This window comes from Vipera berus, assembly GCF_964194415.1.
Source record: "Vipera berus genome assembly, chromosome: Z".
Classification (NCBI taxonomy): Eukaryota; Metazoa; Chordata; class Lepidosauria; order Squamata; family Viperidae; genus Vipera; species Vipera berus.
In genome coordinates, this window is record NC_138205.1 from 86,493,834 (window position 1) to 86,513,900 (window position 20,067).

The window sequence follows — 20,067 nt, forward strand, 5'->3', positions numbered from 1 at the left end:
AGGAATAGGGAACTGGGTCCAGGGCATTTCCTCAATCAGAACATCCTGTTTAAGGACATAATACTGGTTATGACTATGTTGGAAGGGTACCAACACTAGAATTTATTTTAAATATAAGCTAAAAATTCTAGAATAGGTATCCTTCCTGTGTTGCAGCAGAATAATGCATATTCTTGTGTATCTTATAATAATAATAATAAGTTGGAAGGGACCTTGGAGGTCATCTAGTCCAACCCCCTGCTCAGGCAGGAAACCTTATACCATTTCAGGCAAATGGCTGTCCAGTCTCTTCTTAAAAACCTCCAGTGTTGGAGCATTCACCACCTCTGGAGGCAGGTTGTTCCACTGGTTAATTGTTCTAACTGTCAAGAAGTTTCTCCTTAGTTCTAGGTTGCTTCTCTCCTTGACTAGTTTCCATCCGTTGCTTCTTGTCCTGCTTTCAGGTGCTTTGGAGAATAGCTTGACTCCCTCTTCTTTGTGGCAGCCCCTGAGATATTGGAACACTGCTATCATGTCACCCCTCACTCTTCTCTTCGTTAAACTACACATACCCAATTCCAGCAACCGTTCCCTATATGTTTTAGCCTTCAGTCCCCCAATCATCTTTGTTGCTCTTCTCTGTACCCTTTCTAGAGTCTTGACATCTTTTTTACATCATGGTGACCAAAACTGGATGCAGTATTCCAGGTGTGGCCTTACCAAAGCATTGTAAAGTGGTATTAGTACTTCACTTGATCTTGATTTTATCCCTCTGTTAATGCAGCCTAGCACTGTGTTGGCTTTTTTGGCAGCTGCAGCACACTGCTGGCTCATATTGAAGTGATTGTCTACTAGGACTCCGAGATCCCTCTCACAGTTACTACTATTGAGCAAGATACCACCTATACTATACCTGTGCATTTGATTTTTCCTGCCTAAATGTAGAACCTTACTTTTTTCACCATTGAATTTCATTTTGTTAGATAGTGCCCAGTGTTCGAGTCTGTCCAGATCCTCCTGTATCTTAACCCTATCTTCTGGAGTATTGGCTATTCCTGCCAGCTTGGTGTCGTCTGCAAATTTGATGAGTTCCCCATCTATCCCCTCATCCAAATCGTTGATGAAGATGTTGAAGAGCACTGGGCCCAGAACAGAGCCCTGGGGCACCCCACTACACACTTCCTTCCATGTAGATGCAGTTCCATTGAGGACCACACACTGAGTACGGCCTGTCAGCCAGCTACGGATCCATCTGGTGGTGATGCTATCTAACCCACATTTTTCTATCTTATCAAGTAGTAGGTTGTGATCTACTTTATCAAATGCCTTACTGAAGTCCAAGTAAATTATATCTACAGCATTCCTCTGGTCCACTAGTTTTGTCACTTGATCAAAGAATGCAATAAGATTTGTCTGGCATGATGTGTTTTTGACAAACCCATGTTGGCTTTTAGTGATAACTTTGTTCGCATCAAGGTGTTCGCTGATTTGTTGTTTGATTATCTTTTCCAGAATCTTGCCAGGTATTGAGGTCAGGCTGATAGGTCTGTAGTTTCCTGGATCTATTTTTTTTTTCCTTTTTTGAAGATGGGAACTACATCAGCTCTCTTCCAGTCCTCTGGTAGTTCTTTGTGCTTGGTGATGCAGGCTTTTGGGAAGACATCTGAAGAAATTAGAACTGACTTGTCAACAGACCTTGGAAACTTTTCTTGTTTCTTCTAATTTTAACTTACATATAACCATAGAATTTTAAGCCAGTTTTCCTTTCCAAGAAATTAGAATTGATTGATTGATTATGTGCCATCAAGCCAGTGTCAACTCTTAGCAACTACAAAGATTTTCTCCATTATGATCTGTTCCCAACCCGGTCTTTCAGGTATTCCAACAGTGCATCTTAATTTAAATGTCAGGATATGGATTGTACAAATCATACAGCTTTAGGTTAAGAGACAGGAAATAGAATCTTACACAACTTTGAACTGAATCTCCAAAATTAATTCCATTTTCAAGAACAGTGCAGGTAACAAAAAGTTGAAAAGTCCTTACTGATTTCTTTTCTATCTATTTATCTTATCTGTTAGGCTGTTCCAGCTGAAGAAATATCCTTTGTTTGTCACAATCTTTCAGTGTAGTGATCAAAAAACAAAAGGAATAACAATACATAAACACACAGTAACTATACAAATGCATACATACATATCTATATACTGTATATAGACAATAAACATAAGAAATACAGTTTATGCAAGAGTTAATATGGACTATCTTTTTAATTTTCTAGGGAAGAATATTCTTAGATGGGCTAGGGTACAACCTTAGATTTATGTTTTCATATACAAGCTGCCACACTGCTTCCATGTTTTTTTAAAATTAGCAAGTAGTAATTACACAGATTATTACACAAATAAGCACTGGTATCTCAAAACATATGTACATGGATGTAAATTTATCTTACACAGTAGCCAAGACTTACAATTAAGCAAAATTAAGTTGCCAACATTGCACCGTTTTAAAAAGAATCCATATTTATGGTAAATAAATTACATTCTTACAATGTTTTTGTTTTCTGTTGTTAGCCAGAGGATATTGGACAAGCACCAATAGTAAATGCCCCAGAAGGTGGGAAAGTAGATTTAGAAGCTTTCAGCCAGTTTACAAAAATTATCACACCAGCAATCACAAGAGTGGTGGATTTTGCCAAAAAGTTGCCTATGTTCTGTGAGGTATGAATTCCTTTTCTATTTAATTTGTTTTGGTTTCTGATAGCATTTTTATTGTTGATATTATTGTTGTTGTCCATAGATGTTTTGTATTATCTTATAATAGTTCAGAACAAAAAAAAAAGAAAATTATGGTCCATGTGCATATAGGCACCCAATACAAATGGGCTAAAATAAAGCATCCTTTGACAGCACAGATCAGACCTTATCTTAGAGTTTTCAGTGATTTTTCCAGCAGTAATAGGAATATTACTGGGCAAAACAAATTCCACCAACACCCTGAAAAAATGTCATTCATTTCTTTTTCTAGTATCATCACAGTATCACCAGATGGCTTTCTGTAGCCTCTCCAAAGCCAGACATCGCTTTTGCAGGCCTAAACTCCTGAAGTACTGTCTATCTCTGGTTTAAAGTAGCAACATGAATTCATTTAAAGGGCCAGGAACTGCATTTATGATGTATGCTAGGCTTTCAGAATCTTGACTTACTATTTTACCAAGATAGGGTCTGAAATCCCCTGTGCCATTATGTCTCCTTAGAATTAAAAGGAAGTTATAAAAAAACATGGGCCACTCTTCTTTATCTAAGTGAATGATAATAATTCAAATCAAAGTAGAATTTAATATGGAATAAACCATCATTCAAATGTAGGTCCTAATATATAACTGAACAGCCTACAGTCATTTTTTAACAAGCTATAGAGCATACTTAAGAAAGAGCATATTTTTGTGTACATCAGAGCTGCCCTGAAGAGGGGTCATTTTATGGATAAATAATGCATTTTTATCATTTGGTAGTGATCATTTTGTTACTTCCAGTTTAATAGCTTAGTATGGCTACCTTTTTCTTTTAGTAAAACTATATTCCTTTATTTCTGGTCCCTAACTCAAAAGAACCATTCTCACTGCAATCTATTTTTTCCTCTCCTTGTTTTGCAAGCTCTTTGAAAAAGAGAAGCTTAATTTGCTGGCTGTGGGTTCATATTAAGACCTTGCCTGCTGCTTCTCTTTTCCCACAGTCCTTTTCCTACAACCCCATTCCATTCCAATGTAGAAAACTGCTTGGTGAACTATGGTAGCAGGCCATTATCCAGAATATTGTTGCTGCTATAAGAACCTGGTCATGTACTTCCTTATACTATTTCCTTGCCCGGACCATTCATTCTGAGGATAGAGGAAGAGAAAAGGATTATACTCAAATTGATGCTGTTTTCCCTGGAGAAGATGAAAGGGTTGAGGGCAGGCCCATAATTGAATAGCTTAATATGGATTACATAGAACATAGTATATGCCTATGTTGGGCTTCTCTTTTCATATTATAATAAACAAAATGTGTTCAATCCAAATTGAAACTATTTGCCCACTCCCATTACATATAATTTTTGGATAGCTTTCATGAGACATGGCACCTAAGATTAAATGCTTAAGTTTTTCATTGTGTGGTAATGTCAGTTTAGGTATGTCTACTTTGTTTGCTTATTTATTTAATTTACTTGCTACCCATCTCACTAACCAAAGCAATTCAGGGCAGCCTACATGCATTTTTCAACTTTTCAAAAAGGGAGAATTGACAGTACATATTTAGCATACCATATAATTACCATATAATTTGCCTGTTAGTGGGATATGTGTGAAGTTTTTCGGAGCCTACTCAACCTGAACAGAAGCATCTTCTGATATAATCCTAATCTAAACATATTAAACTTTCATAGAGTACGTGACTGATGATTTTTGCAATTGGAGTTGACATGAAACAAAACAAAAATGTTAATCCAAATGTCATGTTCAAAATATCCACTCTTCAGATGATATTGTTAAACAGGAAATGGAGAGGAAAATTATGACCCCTCCAGATGTTACTGAGCTGTCATTATCCCTTAGCATAGTCTGCAAGCTACCTGGATACTGAGAGTCTTAATTTAGTGATATGGAAGATATATATTCATTATATTTCACAACATTGCTTTGTATGACACTGAATTATTAGATATATTCTTTGACAAACTTGTTCCACATTGGGTAGCAATATTATTTAGATGTATTTCATCAATGTATCTTTTTTTTAAAAAAAATTAAAGCAGGATTTAGAACATTTCAATAAGGAAATGTACTAAGCTCTGTGGTTAAAGATGACTAGAAATATAATGGTACAGATACATTTTAAAAGCACTGATTTGAAAGCACAGCATCTAGTACTAGATTGCAAAGAAACAGCGCAGATACTGTCCATATCTTTGCTGAACTTCGGTTCATGTTATGCTCCCATTAGGAGTCCTATGTCATTGAACCCCATTGAAATTCAGAGCAAAATCAACTTTTCCTCTCTAGATGATCTGATGCAGATTGCAGGAGTTTGTTGGATGTTAGGTAGCCAACAAGAAACCTTCAGTCCAATCAGCAAACAAGAGCAAGCGGAACGTATAACATTCTTACTGTTAGAGAGCAGTGAGAATGACAGTTTTCAACATAATAGTTTAGCTATGGTTTCTTACACTAGATATACTCATCTCAAGATGTTTCTGAAGCTCACAGTTGCTTTCATTGCTTGTCCTTCCTTCCTTCCTTCCTTCCTTCCTTCCTTCCTTCCTTCCTTCCTTCCTTCCTTCCTTCCTTCCTTTCTTTTTCTTTCTTTCTTTCTTTCTTTCTTTCTTTCTTTCTTTCTTTCTTTCTTTCTTTCTTTCTTTCTTTCTTTCTTTCTTTCTTTCTTTCTTTCTTTCTTTCTTTCCCTCTCCTTTTACTGTTTTAAAATGTGCTTCAGTGCTTTTTAGCTTACAGGGGGAAAATGAATAGTTTGTCTTTAAGTTTTCATCAAAAAGCACTGGAGTACAGTTTAAGTACATATAAAGTACCGCCACAGAATCCACAGGTTTGTGTCAAAAACACTGAAGTACCGTACATCAGATACATATAAAATATTGCCATTTCAGCTGTAAATAACAGTTTCTGTTCATTAGAGAACAATGGTAAAAAGAAATGTAACAATTGGTATTTTAGCAAAATTGGAGATTGATTTTAGAATATTTTCCCTCAAATTGGCTGCAGGTCAGTATCTAATTATTTTGTAGCCATTTTGCCTACTTTCTATTACACGTCCTAATAAAAGAGATAACAAGCTCAGGTTGGCTACTATCTGGCTAAGGAACATTATTCATTTATTCTGTAGTTTTCACCTCTTTTGTAAAATTCTACTCCTTCACAGAAACGTATGGCACAAAGCTGATAGCAATATGTATTGAAGGAATTTCAAAATGATCTCAAAATAAATATTGATAATTTATCCCTCAATCTCCTATTTTATTCCTTATTTATATTGCTAAGAAATAACATTACTTTCTTTGAGAATGAATATGGTTGTAGTATCTTTCATTATGACTCCCTTTCCAGTATAGATTATTTTTTGTCTGTTCTTCAGGAATGTCAATTATAGTTCAATTAGGCTATCAGTAAATCAATCACTCCTCAAGCTGACAAATGAAGAAAAGAAAAGGAAGAAGAGGAAGAAATGAAGAAGGGGGAAACATAATATTTGTTTTTCCGTATGAAGTCTTGTTTAAAATTATTTTTTTTATTTTACTTATTTTGTCTTTTTCTAAGCCCAACTACTTGCCAACAATTCTTCTGTCATTAAAATATGGCTTTTAATTTATGAAGGCAAACTTTTGTTGCTTCTAGAATGGTTTTGGCAATGCTAAATGTAATCACTACATCTGTAAAAATAATTTCTCCGCCTTCGCTGAACAGACAGAGGAAGAAAGCATTCATAGCTAAAAATAAATATCTTCAGAATATTTATGAAAGGAGAGTATTATTAGCAGAATTAATTACCATATGACACACAAAATCAGGATGGTATCCTTCTTGGAATATTCTGTTGATTTCTATTTCTAATTTATGGAATTGGCAGTTTATAAACTGGTTTAATAATAATAGTCAATGAAAAAATATTTTGAATACAAAGTTGCCAATTTTATTCACTTTCCAGTCACCACCATCATGATAAAAATCAAATTTTAAAATAACTTATAGATTGGCTTTTGGTCAGCCATTTACCATGTAGGAGAAATTCCAGGTGTACTCTGTATACATATACTGATATTCTTCTAAGCAAATCTTAACCATTTTAAAAGTTTGGAATTAACAGGGCTTCTAAATGGATGGTTTCGGGCAAAGGTATTGTATAGCTGTTCCATGTTTCTCCTTTTTGAAAATTTTCTATGGAAATTAAAGTGAAAGAAGAAAATATTATTAAAAATTGTTTAAAGGACCCAATCTTCTGTGAATATGGCAGTGATAGTCTCTAGACTTACCTCATAATGGGGAAGATTTGTTTTTGTGTTTGTTTTTATTATGCATAAAAGTATTTTTTTCTGTGGGAAAATTTATTCCACCTGCAATTATTTGCAGCTGCCATGTGAAGATCAAATTATACTTCTGAAAGGTTGTTGCATGGAGATCATGTCCCTCAGAGCAGCAGTGCGCTATGACCCAGAAAGTGAGACCTTAACACTAAATGGAGAAATGGCAGTAACAAGAGGCCAGTTGAAAAATGGGGGTCTTGGTGTAGTATCAGATGCCATTTTTGACTTGGGTATGTCGCTATCATCATTCAACCTTGATGATACAGAAGTTGCTCTTCTTCAGGCTGTACTGCTGATGTCTTCAGGTGAGTGTGAAGATTTTTTAAATATTATGAATCAACATCCTTATCTGTTAAGGATTCTCTAAACCTTATAGAAAGATTAACACAAACTTTTTCAAACAAACATAATAAAAATTAGATAACACTGTTAAAAATCATTTATTATACAATGCTGATTTCATGGTATTAAGGAACTTTAGTACAACAGATTTTCCTTGATGAGTTTGGAGACAGATATCTCCACACAAACCTTTGCTATTTCAAGTGTTCCATTAGAAAGCAAGGGGCCAGTTTTTCCCTATGTGGGCTCAAACTCTGTGATTCCTGATGTATTTGATTTCCCATCCATTGGTAATGATAAAAGAGGAGAGGAATGGAACCACAAAGAAACAATCATTCAACAACTGTACTTCCTTCTTAGAATAAAAAACAACAATTTGTTAAATCAATAGCAGAAAACGGTTATACATGCTTTTATAATAATGTAGATATAATTGACAGTCTATACCATCCTTATCATGAGCAAACTTTATTTTTGGATTTTTTTTGTCTTTGGCTGATATACTTTGAGATGCTTAGGTTCTTTAGTGACATTAAATTGTGTGTGAGCATATGAGATTAACTGTATATGAAGATATGTGAGATTACTTGTAGTGAGGCAAATTATCCAGCACTTTCCTGTGTTTTCTGTATCCTATCCTTGCTCCTTATCAGAGCCCAATTTCTTGTCTGCTTGTGATTGTGTATGAATATGGACCATAGACAAGCATTATGGCATAATTTTTGCCGTATGGACTAGCATGTAAAAGAATCCTGGGCAAAGCTTAACATGGTTGCTGTCTTAGCTATAGCAGACCAAATACGTGTTAAGAATTTATTTTAAAATGATGCTGTGACTTTTCCAATGCAGTGACCAAAGAAGTAGAAATAAAACATTGGCTTTTGCTTTTTTCCTCCCATTTTATTTGCAAGGGCCTTAAGTGTTATTTAGGTCCCAATAGCTGTTGTTAATCCAGAGGTTAGTGTGGTTTGGTGATTAGATCATATTCAGAATCTTCTCAATTCTGAAACTCTCATGTGGTCTGGAGTCAGTTGCTATCTCTCAGTCCCATTTTATCCTTTTCTTTTTCTCACAGAGCTCTGAGATGAACAATTCACATTGCTCTGAGCTCTTTGGGGGGGAAAGTAGAATAAAAGTAGAAAAGTCAAGAAAGAGATGTAGTTCAGAGATCAATTTTAATGGAAAGAATGAAATCCTCACCATGACTTGAGAGGCTAGGAAGAAAGTTTAACTCCCTTACCACAAACAAAATTGGTCTTCCAGAAATGTAATTACCATTGAGAAAAGAAGAAAAGAACTAGTCTTGCAAGAGACTTTATTTGGTTGTCATCCAACTGTTATAGCCTGTTGTTTTTGCACTGAATCTTGAACAAAAGAAATAATACATAAGGAAAAAGGAAAGTTCTGAGAGCTGGTAGCTCTCAAAAAACTGGAAGTAATAATGTAATCAAGTCATTAAAGAGACAACTTTCAGCCTATTTACTTCTCTCTCTCTCTCTCTCTCTCTCTCTCTCTCTCTCTCTCTCTCTCTCTCTCTCTCTCTCTCTCTCTCTCTCTCTCTCTCTCTCTCTCTCTCTCTCTCTCTCTCTCTCCAGTGGGGGCTTACTGCACTACTTTTTAGTTTGTTTTCTTTTTTGTTTAAAAAGCACTTATATTTACTACTAAATTTCAGCAGTATGTTTGGGTATGAGTGCGGTGGACAGAATAACCCAAAGACCCTGAAAAACCCGTCTAGACACAATAGAGCTCACATACTGGTTTTATGGCAACTGAAATATTGCAACAGAGTTTGCAATTTCAGCTTCAGTAGAGTGAACTGTTGCATTATGTCATCCAAGTTGACAGATAAATTGAGTTTTCCAGTGAATGCAACAGGTCCCAACTTCTGTCCAGTTTAAATATGCTCAGAGATCAGTTATCCACAGGGGTAAATTTTAATTTTGTGAAAATAGCTAGCACAACCAGGTAACACAAACCTCAGACATTTTAAAATATATGATGTAAGTTTTATTAATCAGTTGATTGTAAGCACCATTCTGATATAGTTGACTCTGCCAAGATATACACATACAAACACACACACACACACACACACACACACACACACACACACACACACATTCCAGTCATAGTTCATTTGGAATACCTCCCCCAAAAAACCACCCCAGGCTTGTTTTTCCTGTCAATAGTCCCTTTTTCCTAGCTACTAGTTCACAAGGATCATGCAGAGATTCAAGATATGTAGCCTGGGGAAAAGTAATGGAAGGAATATACTTTTAAAAGTGAATGAAAGCTTTTATTTTTTTAACCAAATCTTATATTTACAGATCGCCCAGGTCTTGTCAGCATTGAAAGAATAGAAAAGTGTCAAGAAAGTTTCCTCTTGGCGTTTGAACACTATATTAATTACAGAAAGCACCATATTGCACACTTTTGGCCAAAACTGCTGATGAAAGTGACAGACCTACGAATGATCGGAGCCTGCCATGCAAGCCGCTTCCTGCACATGAAGGTGGAATGCCCCACAGAACTCTTTCCTCCTTTGTTCTTGGAAGTGTTTGAGGATTAAAAAGACTGGAAACATTCTCAGAAATTCTATAGCACTACTGGGTGTCATTTCATTCCATTGCCTAGTTTTTTCTTCTTACTTTTGGTCCATTCCCATTTTGTACCACCTCCTTTGGAGGATTATTTTTAATAGGCATGAATGAATGAAGATATCCCTTCAATGCGGGTATTTGTCACAATTGCGTTTTTTGTGTGTCCTTTACTCCTTTCGATGTGAATCCTTTGAGAGTTTAACCTCGAGAATTTTAAGTTTATTCACCAGCACTCAGGCGACCCATGTTTATACTCATTGTTTGGAGAGATATGGATAAAATACAAATAAATTGAGGAAGCAAGAAAATGGATAGATAAATCCTGCCATATTTTATACAGTATTAACTCACTTTCTGGACACAAGACTTATGCTGAGCAATTCAGAACAATCTAGCAAGTGTTAATCTTGCTGAAGATCAAATGAGATCAGTTGCAGTTATATACAACTTGAAATATAATTCAGATGTATTGAGTTCTCTGCAGTGTGCTCCCAGAACCAGGTATAGGATTGCAACTTTAGCTATGCCTAATTTCACCTTGCCTTGCTTAAGAATAGATGAGTTTTATCCAAGTAAATCTCCCCCGTAATCATAATTTTATCATCATTTTGAGGTTATTATGAGTATTTTAGAAATTCAATTGCAGGTAATCCTCTTTTAATGGCTGATCTGTTTAGCAACTGTTCAATTATGGTGACACTGAACAAGTAATTTTATTATTGGTCCTTGCACTTATGGCCATTGCAGCATCCCCATGTCATTGACATTTGAGTGCTTTACACAGCATTCCACAGTCACATGATTGCCATTTGTGCATTTCACAACCAGCTTCTATCACACAGAGTTAATAAAAAAAGCCAGCAGTAAAATCACAAGTTGCGGTCACGTGATATCTCACTTTAATGACCATGGGTGATTTCTTAGCAGTGGGAGTCACACCTTAAATCCACTACAGTCATATGATGCTTCACTTAATCAACCTGCCGATCTGAATTGTGGTTGTTTAGTGAGGACCACCCTTGCAAAAACCTCCAAAATGCAGTCAGAGTCCTATTTTTCTCCCAGGTGAACACGGTTTCTCATTTCCTCATTTATTCAATCCAAAAGCAAAAACAATACAGAGCCAAGGCCCTTGATCTCTTTTCTTCTTAATAGTAATTTGGATACATTAGAGCATGGGTGTCATATTCGCAATGTCACGTGATATCGCAATGTATCATAACTTTTTTCCATTGCCGGCAATGGGGTGGGCGGGGTTTTGCTATGATGCATCCGGCCCGCGGGCTGGCAGTTTGACACCCCTGCATTAGAGTCATAGTTAACTATATTTCTCCCACTTGCCAAAAAATATTTTAATAAGTAACTGAGTCAGTAGGAAGATATACTACTACATTCTTAGTAATTCTGGACCCTTGCCACTTATATGTTTTAAATATTCACATGATAATGACTTTAACCAGGATTCCCTGGTTCCTCCATTTTGTCTCTTCTAGCACATGCAATTCCTAAACCATAAAACATCTGTGCAATGAATTCTTCCCAATTTAATATGATACATCAGAAAGGTTTTCTCTATCCTTCCCTCAACTCAACAAAAATTAATTCCAGTTGTCTCTAATAAACCTTTTCACTCCCTTCTGTATAGTCGTATATCCTTTTTCTATCTATATACTGTCAGCCTTTCAGTGACTGTAAAGTACCCTGAATCCTAGGACTTGTGAATTGCATTTTATACAACCAAGAGATACGGGCCTTTAATTTTTTTGTGAACAAAGTGTCACATGCCATGACATGGAAATCCGTTTCAAAAAAAAAGGATTTGACAGAATGTAAATTGTTAGATACACTCAAGCTTTTGGATCCTATTCCAAATGAATATTTGAAATTCTAAATTCCAAATCATTTTGTCCTCTTTAATAATATTTGCACTCAGGTAGACTGTCACTGTGGACAAAATTTGAATTATAATATTCTTTTCAGCCATGCTTAATTCCACTGATGACAAAAGTCTTTTCAATGTATATGCACCCAATAGCCACCCATTCATGATCAGAGCTCAGTGCAGAATTAGGTGTACTGTATTTAAGTAATTTTCAATGACTTAAATACACTTGATTTAAGTCTACAAATGGTAGTTCTTATCAGTAAATGTGAAACCATGCAGTAAAACTTTCAGTCTATATGAATTGGAGAGAAGAAACACTTCTTAATGGCAGGTTAACTTCAATGTTTTAGTTTTTACAAAACAAAGGTTCACATTCCAGCTTGCTTTCTGTAAAACACTTTTGGTTCTATAGCAACCTAAATCAAGATTTCAGTGAGTTTGCCTTATCAAGGATTGTTTTTTCTCCTGGATGATATCTTCTATGATAGGGGTCCCCAACCTGTGCTGCGGTCCATTACCAGGCTATGGCCTGTTTGCAACTGGATTGTGTGAGAGGCGGACTGGCATGTGTGTGCAGCCCAACTCACATGAGCAGTGGGCGCCAGCACTTATAGCCCCGCTCTCATGAGTGGCGGGCACGGGCACTTGTAGCTCCACATGCACGAGCGCACTGTTCACACAAGTGGAGCTGGGTATGTATACGTATGCACATCTGCCCCTTGCACAAAACCATCCCCTTTCCCCACACGCACACAGGGCTGTCAATCTGGAAAGGTTGGGGAATGCTGTTCTATGGGGCTTCATGGGCAAGGGAGGAATCATTTTCCTTTGATAAACTAGGTATGCCTACAGAATAGGCATATAAGGATATTGTCACTGGAGAAATTTTTATAGTCTGCAGTTTCTTATCTTGTACAAATTTTGATGACATAAACATTTACATATTTTCAGAGTTGACTACTAGCTTGAGAGCTCTAAAAATGATTGTCCAAAAACATAGTTGAATCAACTTGATTTTTTCCCCCAAAATGATCACATTTACATCTGTCTAGACAACATATGTGAAGAATTTTGGTGGCAATCGGCCTATTTGGTAAGAAAAAAATGAAAATGTACCATATCATATATTTTTTCTCTCTTCAGTTCTACTTTTTCAGAACTTGGAGTTGTCCATTAGACCAGATGTTTTCATCAAAATAATGACAGCATTGCACTATTGCATTGCAAACTTTAGTTTTTGTCATACATGTGTGCAGTGTCATAACATGTCGACATGCCAGAAGATCACCTAATAGCAGTAGAGAGGCCATAGAGAGGGGATTTATCTTATTTGCCTATGCCATTTTTACTTTTAAATCTCCATCTCTTTTTTATTTTGCTGCAAAAAATGCATGATGTGCATATCTATTATTAACTTTATAGGTAAGATTATATCCTAGCTGGTTTACATCACAACACAAATAGTTATTATTTTTAAAATCTTTCTAGTATTGCTATTCATTTTCTCTGTCCCAAATATAAATATCTATATTAATGTTTAGTTCCATGTTAATCTGTCAAAGATCATAACCTAACAGAAAAGGGGCATCCAGTAAGGACTAGATTACCTCAACCTTTGGCCTTAAGTACCCGTGGAAATGTTTCTTCAAAGTAAAGTAATAAATAGAATCTAGGATTATTTTTCAGAAGAAGTCCAAAGTCTTCTTTTGTTGAAGGGGACAAGGAAAGAATCTTGGATCCAACGTGATACTCCACAGTTTTTCAATAATCTATTACTATAAGAAGAGAATATCTACTCCCATCCATTTATCTTGATTAGTAAGAAATCTCACTGTGGAACAGTTCCAACTCTAGAAAACTATAATATGTTATGTATAAAACCTATAACAAACTAAGACCACAATCTAATGAATGCTATATTTTGATTTGCACTAGCTCTTTATGATGTGATATTAAAGCTTAGCCCAAAACAAAAATACATGAAATTCATATTTGATTTTCAATGTGCTCTATGCTATTCAGACAACAATTCATCAGAATTGAAGAGCCACATTTTGGATATCCCAAACCCAGAATTCCAGTTGCTCTTCTTTTTTCATGTGTAAGTGTGCTCATGTTACAATGGTTTCCATTTTTAGTCACACCAGAGAAACATATTATTTTAAATTATTAAAATCTGATACCTCGGGTTTCTTTACGACAAATAAATCCTGCAAGCACTGGTATGAGATTTTAAGAAACATCTCGAAGCATATTCAGCTATAGCTTTCATAATGATTACTAGGAGAGGTAAATTGTACACCCATTTATTCTTTGTGGGGAGGTCTTTTGACTGACTATAAAACATCTGAGTTTTTGACTATGCAGCTTTAATTCTGATTGTTTATGATGTCCCATGCTGTTCAGGTTTGTTTTCTGCTGTAGATATAATATCAAGTGGAGCATTATATAAAATGTTATTTCTCTTTTTAAAAAACAATAGCACTGTGCCAAAATATAGGTGTCAGAATCAGATATTGAACATTTGTGATTTATCTTTGTGTTAATGTACTGCAGTGGAATTAAAAAGGCAATGCAATGTCAAAAGAAAAATGGTTGGAAGGAAATCTATAGACCACAAGATGAGCACATTGTTGTTAATGATGTATTCTATGCTATGTAATCTTAAAATGTAGATATCATATTGATATGCCACATAAATTGTCAGTAACATCATTCTTAAGGTTTTTAAATCTTAAGGCTTTTCAGATGGAGCCAATATTTTTTTGTAGTATCTATCCTCTGCTGAAAATTAGACTCAAAACCCGTGAGACTCATTCAGTTCTTGCTTTATTAGAAAACTAGTGCAGTCCATAGGATTTAAGAAAAATGATGAATAAAATGGGCAATTCACTATCAGCCATTTGTGCCAGAACAAGTTTCTGCCTCATTTTGATAGTTATGAAAAATATTGAAAAAGTTGGGCACTCATTCATGATCTACTAAGAAATATTTCTTTGCTTGCCTTTTTGCAGCTTTGAAATAGCAAAACATTCAGGAGACATTTTGCTATGTTCTCTTGTAATTTCTGCTAGTTTGATTTATCAGAAATTTCCTTGTGATATTAGGATGATATGACCCATATAAACTTTTATAGAAATGTATATCCTAAGTAGGAGGGATTTATTTTCCTCAAAACAAACAAAACAAAGATAACTAATTTAAAATAAAATAGGATTTTTTTAAAAAACACAGAAACATAAATACAGATTACTATAATTCTAAAAAAGCTTTGGCCTTTCTCACTAAGTTTTCACTGTGTTGTATAAGTGCTATCAAATGCAGAGTCTGCCTTGCTTCTGTATATTAATCCTCATTCAACTATGTTGCCTTCAGAAGCAGTATTGTGCAGGTAAAAAGCTGTTTGTGACTGTTTTGCACAGTTTAACTTTATAAAGCTAATTGTTATTTATGCACAAGACAATCAAATGAAAATCTACATGTAGATGAAATTGATGTAAATTATTGAGCACAATTGAAAATATTAATTTTGCAACTGAAATTATGAAAGTGAGAAATAAGATCATACTATGAATTGATAAACAACATTTAATTCTTTAAACTATTCTTTCCTTATGTCAATTATTTTAGAATTCCACAAATGATGTTTTATTTCTTTTCATTTTATTAAGATAGATGCTGCTGAGCTTTGGATTAGCCTTGTTATGGTTTGGATTTCTTCAGACTAAGTTTGGAAGAACACAGATTTATTAGAAAGGCTGAAGATTTTGGGATAAAATTTAAATGTTTTGTTTGTTTCGTTCTGTTTTTTCCCCTTTCAAACAGTGTTAAATATATGCTAGATGAATAATATTTTTCAACCTAAAACTATATTAAATATGTGATCATAAATGTTTTAAACTACCTGAAGAGAAATTTGTATATTTGGGAAAAATATAATTTTACATAGCTTTTGTATGCAGATATTAATATGCAATTATGACTATAGTGAGTATAGATTATTATGTAAGCTTGAATTCTAAAAAGAAACATCTTACAATTTATATGTGTTGGTGTCTCTTATTTCTTGTCACTGAATTTCTTTGAAGCCTGTTTCTTTTAATATTAGACCAATGCTTAGAAATATATCCCCCTTTAAGATAGGATTGCAAATTTCCCTTTTCTTTAGGAGTACAATAGACTTAAAGTTTATATTTGGTGCCATCTAAGGGTCATCCAGATTGTGCAGCCCAGACCTGATAGTCTTACTTTCCAATAGTGGCCCTATATATTTTACTTCCCAAAATAAAGTCATATGGAAAAGGAAATGCAACATATAATATAGAAACCATGAGCTCATTCAGGCTTATTGCTATAGTATTAGGAAATGTTTTACATTTGAACTGATTCTCTTACTAAGTAGAGAGACTTAGAAAAAAATAGTAATCTATGTTGTAATGAGACCAAAGGTCTCATAAACAAAAGCCATTAAAGCTGTCCAAATAAGATGTTCTAAATAATTATTGCTCCCCAAAATTGAACAGGCTGAAATTCGCATCCCACCAGGCTCAAGGTTGACTCAGCCTTCCATCCTTCCGAGGTAGGTAAAATGAGGACCCAGATTGTTGGGGGCAATAAGCTGACTTTGTAATAATGCCGCTTGGGTGTGTGTGTGAAAGCCGTAATAAGCAGGCATATACATAGAATGAAGGCTACTGCTAAGCTTGTAAGCTGCCCTGAGTCTTCGGAGAAGGACGGGATATAAATGGAATTAAAATAAAATAAATAAATAAATTGAATGCAGAATCCCAGACAATAGCTAGAAGAGATAAGAATGACTTCTTAAATGAACAGTGCAAAGAAATAGAAGAAAACAATAGAATAGGGAGGACCAGAGATCTCTTCAAGAAAATTGGTGATATGAAGAGAATGTTTCATGCAAAGATGGGCATGATAAAGGACCAAAATGGCAGGGACCTAACAGAGGCAGAAGAGATTAAGAAGAGGTGGAAAAATTACACAAAAGAACTATACAAGAATGAACTTAACGTCCCTGATAACCACGATGGGGTGGTCACTGACCTTGAGCCAGAAATCCTAGAATGTGAAGTGAAATGGGCCTTAGGAAATCTGAGCAACAACAAAGCTAGGGGAGGTGACAGTATTCCAGCTGAGCTATTCAAAATCTTTAAAAAGACGATGCAGTAAAAGTGCCACGCTCAATTTGCCAGCAAATTTGGAAAACTCAACAGTGGCCACAGGATTGGAAAAGGTCAGTTTACATTCCAATTCCAAAGAAAGGCAATGCCAAAGAATGTTCAAAGTATCGCACCATTGCATTCATTTCACATGCTAGTAAAATTATGCTTAAAATCCTACAAGCTAGACTCCAGCAGTATGTGGATTGAGAACTTCCAGAAGTACAGGCAGGATTTTGAAGAGGCAGAGGAACTAGAGATCAAATTGCCAACATACGCTGGATCATGGAGAAAGCTAGAGAGTTCCAGAAAAACATCTACTTCTGCTTCATTGACTATGCTAAAGCCTTTGATTGTGTGGATCACAACAAACTGTGGCAAGTTCTTAAAGAGATGGGCGTACCAGACCATCTTATTTGTCTCTTGAGAAACCTATATGCGGGTCAAGAAGCAACAGTGAGAACTGGACACGGAACCACTGATTGGTTCAAAATTGGGAAAGGAGTCCGGCAAGGCTGTATACTTTCACCCTGCCTATTTAACTTATATGCAGAGCACATCATGAGAAAGGCAGGGCTAGATGAATCAAAAGTTCAAATTAAGATTGCCAGGAGAAATATCAACAACCTAAGATATGTAGGTGATACCACTAATGGCAGAAAGTGAAGAGGAACTAAAGAGCCTCTTGATGGCGAGTAAAGAAGGAGAGTGCAAAGGTTGGCTTGAAACTCATTTCCTGGCAAATAGATGGGGAAGAAATGGAGGTAGTGACAGATTTTATTTTCCTGGGCACCAAGATCACTGCAGATGGGGACTGCAGCCAAGAAATTAAAAGACACTTGCTCCTAGGGTGGAAAGCTATGGCAAATCTAGACAGCACACTAAAAACCAGAGACGTTACCTTGCCAACAAAAGTGTGTATAGTCAAGGCTATGGTTTTCCCAGTTGCAATGTATGGCTGTAAAAGCTGGACCATAAGAAAGGGTGGGCGCCAAAGAATTGAGGCCTTTGAACTATGGTGCTGGAGAAGACTCCTGTGAGTCCCTTGGACTGCAAGGCGATCAAACTGGTCAGTTCTAGAGGAGATCAACCCTGACTGCTCTTTAGAAGGCCAGATCCTCAAGGTGAAACTCAAATACTTTGGCCACCTAATGAGAAGGAAGGACTCACTGGAGAAGAGCCTAATGCTGGGAAAGATTGAGGGCAATAGAAGAAGGGGATGACAGAGAATGAGTTGGCTGGATGGAGTCACTGAAACAGTAGGCGTGAGCTTAAATAGATTCCAGAAGATGGTAGAGGACAGGAAGGTCTGGAGGAACGTTGTCCATAGGATCACGATGGGTCGGACACGACTTCACAACTAACAACAACAACAACAAAAGAGGACTTAAGGAGTTGCAACATAAAAATGCTGGGCAGCTTGGGAATGTTGAAAACTCCAAATAATTTTAAAAGCTTAATATTTTAAGGTGTGCAATTTGCCAGGGGCAGGACAGTCTACCTTTTATATCTGTTTTCAAAATATTTAAACATCATGACAGCATTTTGTCCAGCATTATCAATGCACAATTTAGATAAAACCACATTAGAGATTGAAAATAAATGCTTATGTGTTCCAGAATTAATTCCATAGTAGTTTCACTGCTTAGTGATAGGATAAGAAAAGTAACTTAAGAAGATTATTTCCCTACACAGGCAAACTTGAGCTCATGAGGCTCTTGTAGCTAGACACCCCTCATTTTTCAGGAAAAGGATAGACAGATAAAACCCATTTACAACACATACAGCAAAGGAAGAATGAAACCTTTCCTGTAGATGAACTTAAAACATTCCCTCCTGACAAATTTAGGTTGTTCTTACAAGTACAAAGAGAGAAAGATATAAAGGGGGGAGGGGAAAACCCCCACATTTCTCTTCACCCCGTTTGCTGGCCAGAAAAACTGAGGGAGGGTATTTTCCTTTTGGTAGCTTATTTTAAGCAGAATTTCTAGCAGAATTTCTTTTTTCTTTGGATTAATGAACAGTTACATTTACCTCACACACATAGACTTTGACATATACACACACAAAAAAAAGGAAAAGAGAATAGAAAAGGGAAACAAAACTCTTAGTTTTTCACATCCTGGTCATTCCCACCATAAATCTTAGTTCAAATTAGGGAAGACACAAATCTTAAACATAGAATGTGGTTGCAGAGAGAGAGAGAGAGAGAGAGAGAGAGAGAGAATCACTATTCCTATATTTTATTTCCCTTTTTCTTTTAATTACCTTTATTTAGCCAAATTGGTTTTCCAGCAAAGCCCTGAGCAAAGCCCATTCTTCACAAATTTCTCTTCATCATTTTTTTCTTTATACCGGCAAGGATGGGCACTCACCTCTCATCTCACGCCACAAGCAACTCTCCTAGGGGGTTCCTGCTACAGCTTCCCATGTTCCTCTTCTGATATGGGGTTCAATTCACTTAGCCAGGTCTCCCTTTGCGGCCAAACTCTGCCACTCCCCCTGTCAGTTTTTGGACAAAAGAAAGATATCTGGGAGGACTCTGGTTCCCACACAGAGTACGGCATCTCCTAACCAGGGAACACACTGCCTGTCACTTTGCAGACACTGAATTGGTGGTATTAGATGAGGATGATTTTAATGTATTAGGTGAAAACGATGAAATCCTTTATACTTGTATCAGTAGTAATTCCTGTTCACCCTTTGGATTGATTTATTTCCAACCCACCATTCAAAAAGTAAATTTAGCGTGGGTTTGTCAGCTGATCCAAATGCTTCACTGCAGGAAATTGTGTAACATTTGAATACTGCAGCATACAGATAATAATGATCTGGATTCTTCTACCTACAACTATTATCATTAGTGATCCTGGGCCTGGTTGACTGGTATGTTAGAACATTTATTTTCAAACTTGCAACTGAACTCATACTCTACAGGGAAACTTTTGACCTTGAAAGAAATGTACCTTAATAAATTTACCCAGCAAATTATACACAGGCCAACTGC

General features: G+C 36.1%; 1 protein-coding gene across 5 annotated transcripts in view; it reads left to right on the forward strand.

Moving 5' to 3' along the window:
* THRB (thyroid hormone receptor beta) overlaps window positions 1-14,352 on the forward strand; it is a 249,541-nt gene extending 235,189 nt beyond the window's left edge. For 4 of the 5 annotated variants that reach the window (XM_081345364.1, XM_081345365.1, XM_081345363.1 and 1 more), the window contains 3 exons: window positions 2,556-2,702; window positions 7,103-7,361; window positions 9,726-14,352. In XM_081345364.1, coding sequence (XP_081201490.1) covers window positions 2,556-2,702; window positions 7,103-7,361; window positions 9,726-9,967 — 648 coding nt within the window. In that variant the 3' untranslated portion in view covers window positions 9,968-14,352. The remainder of the gene's footprint in view (window positions 1-2,555; window positions 2,703-7,102; window positions 7,362-9,725) is intronic. The other variant, XM_081345367.1, reaches the window with a different exon arrangement.
* Window positions 14,353-20,067: the final 5,715 nt, after the last annotated feature.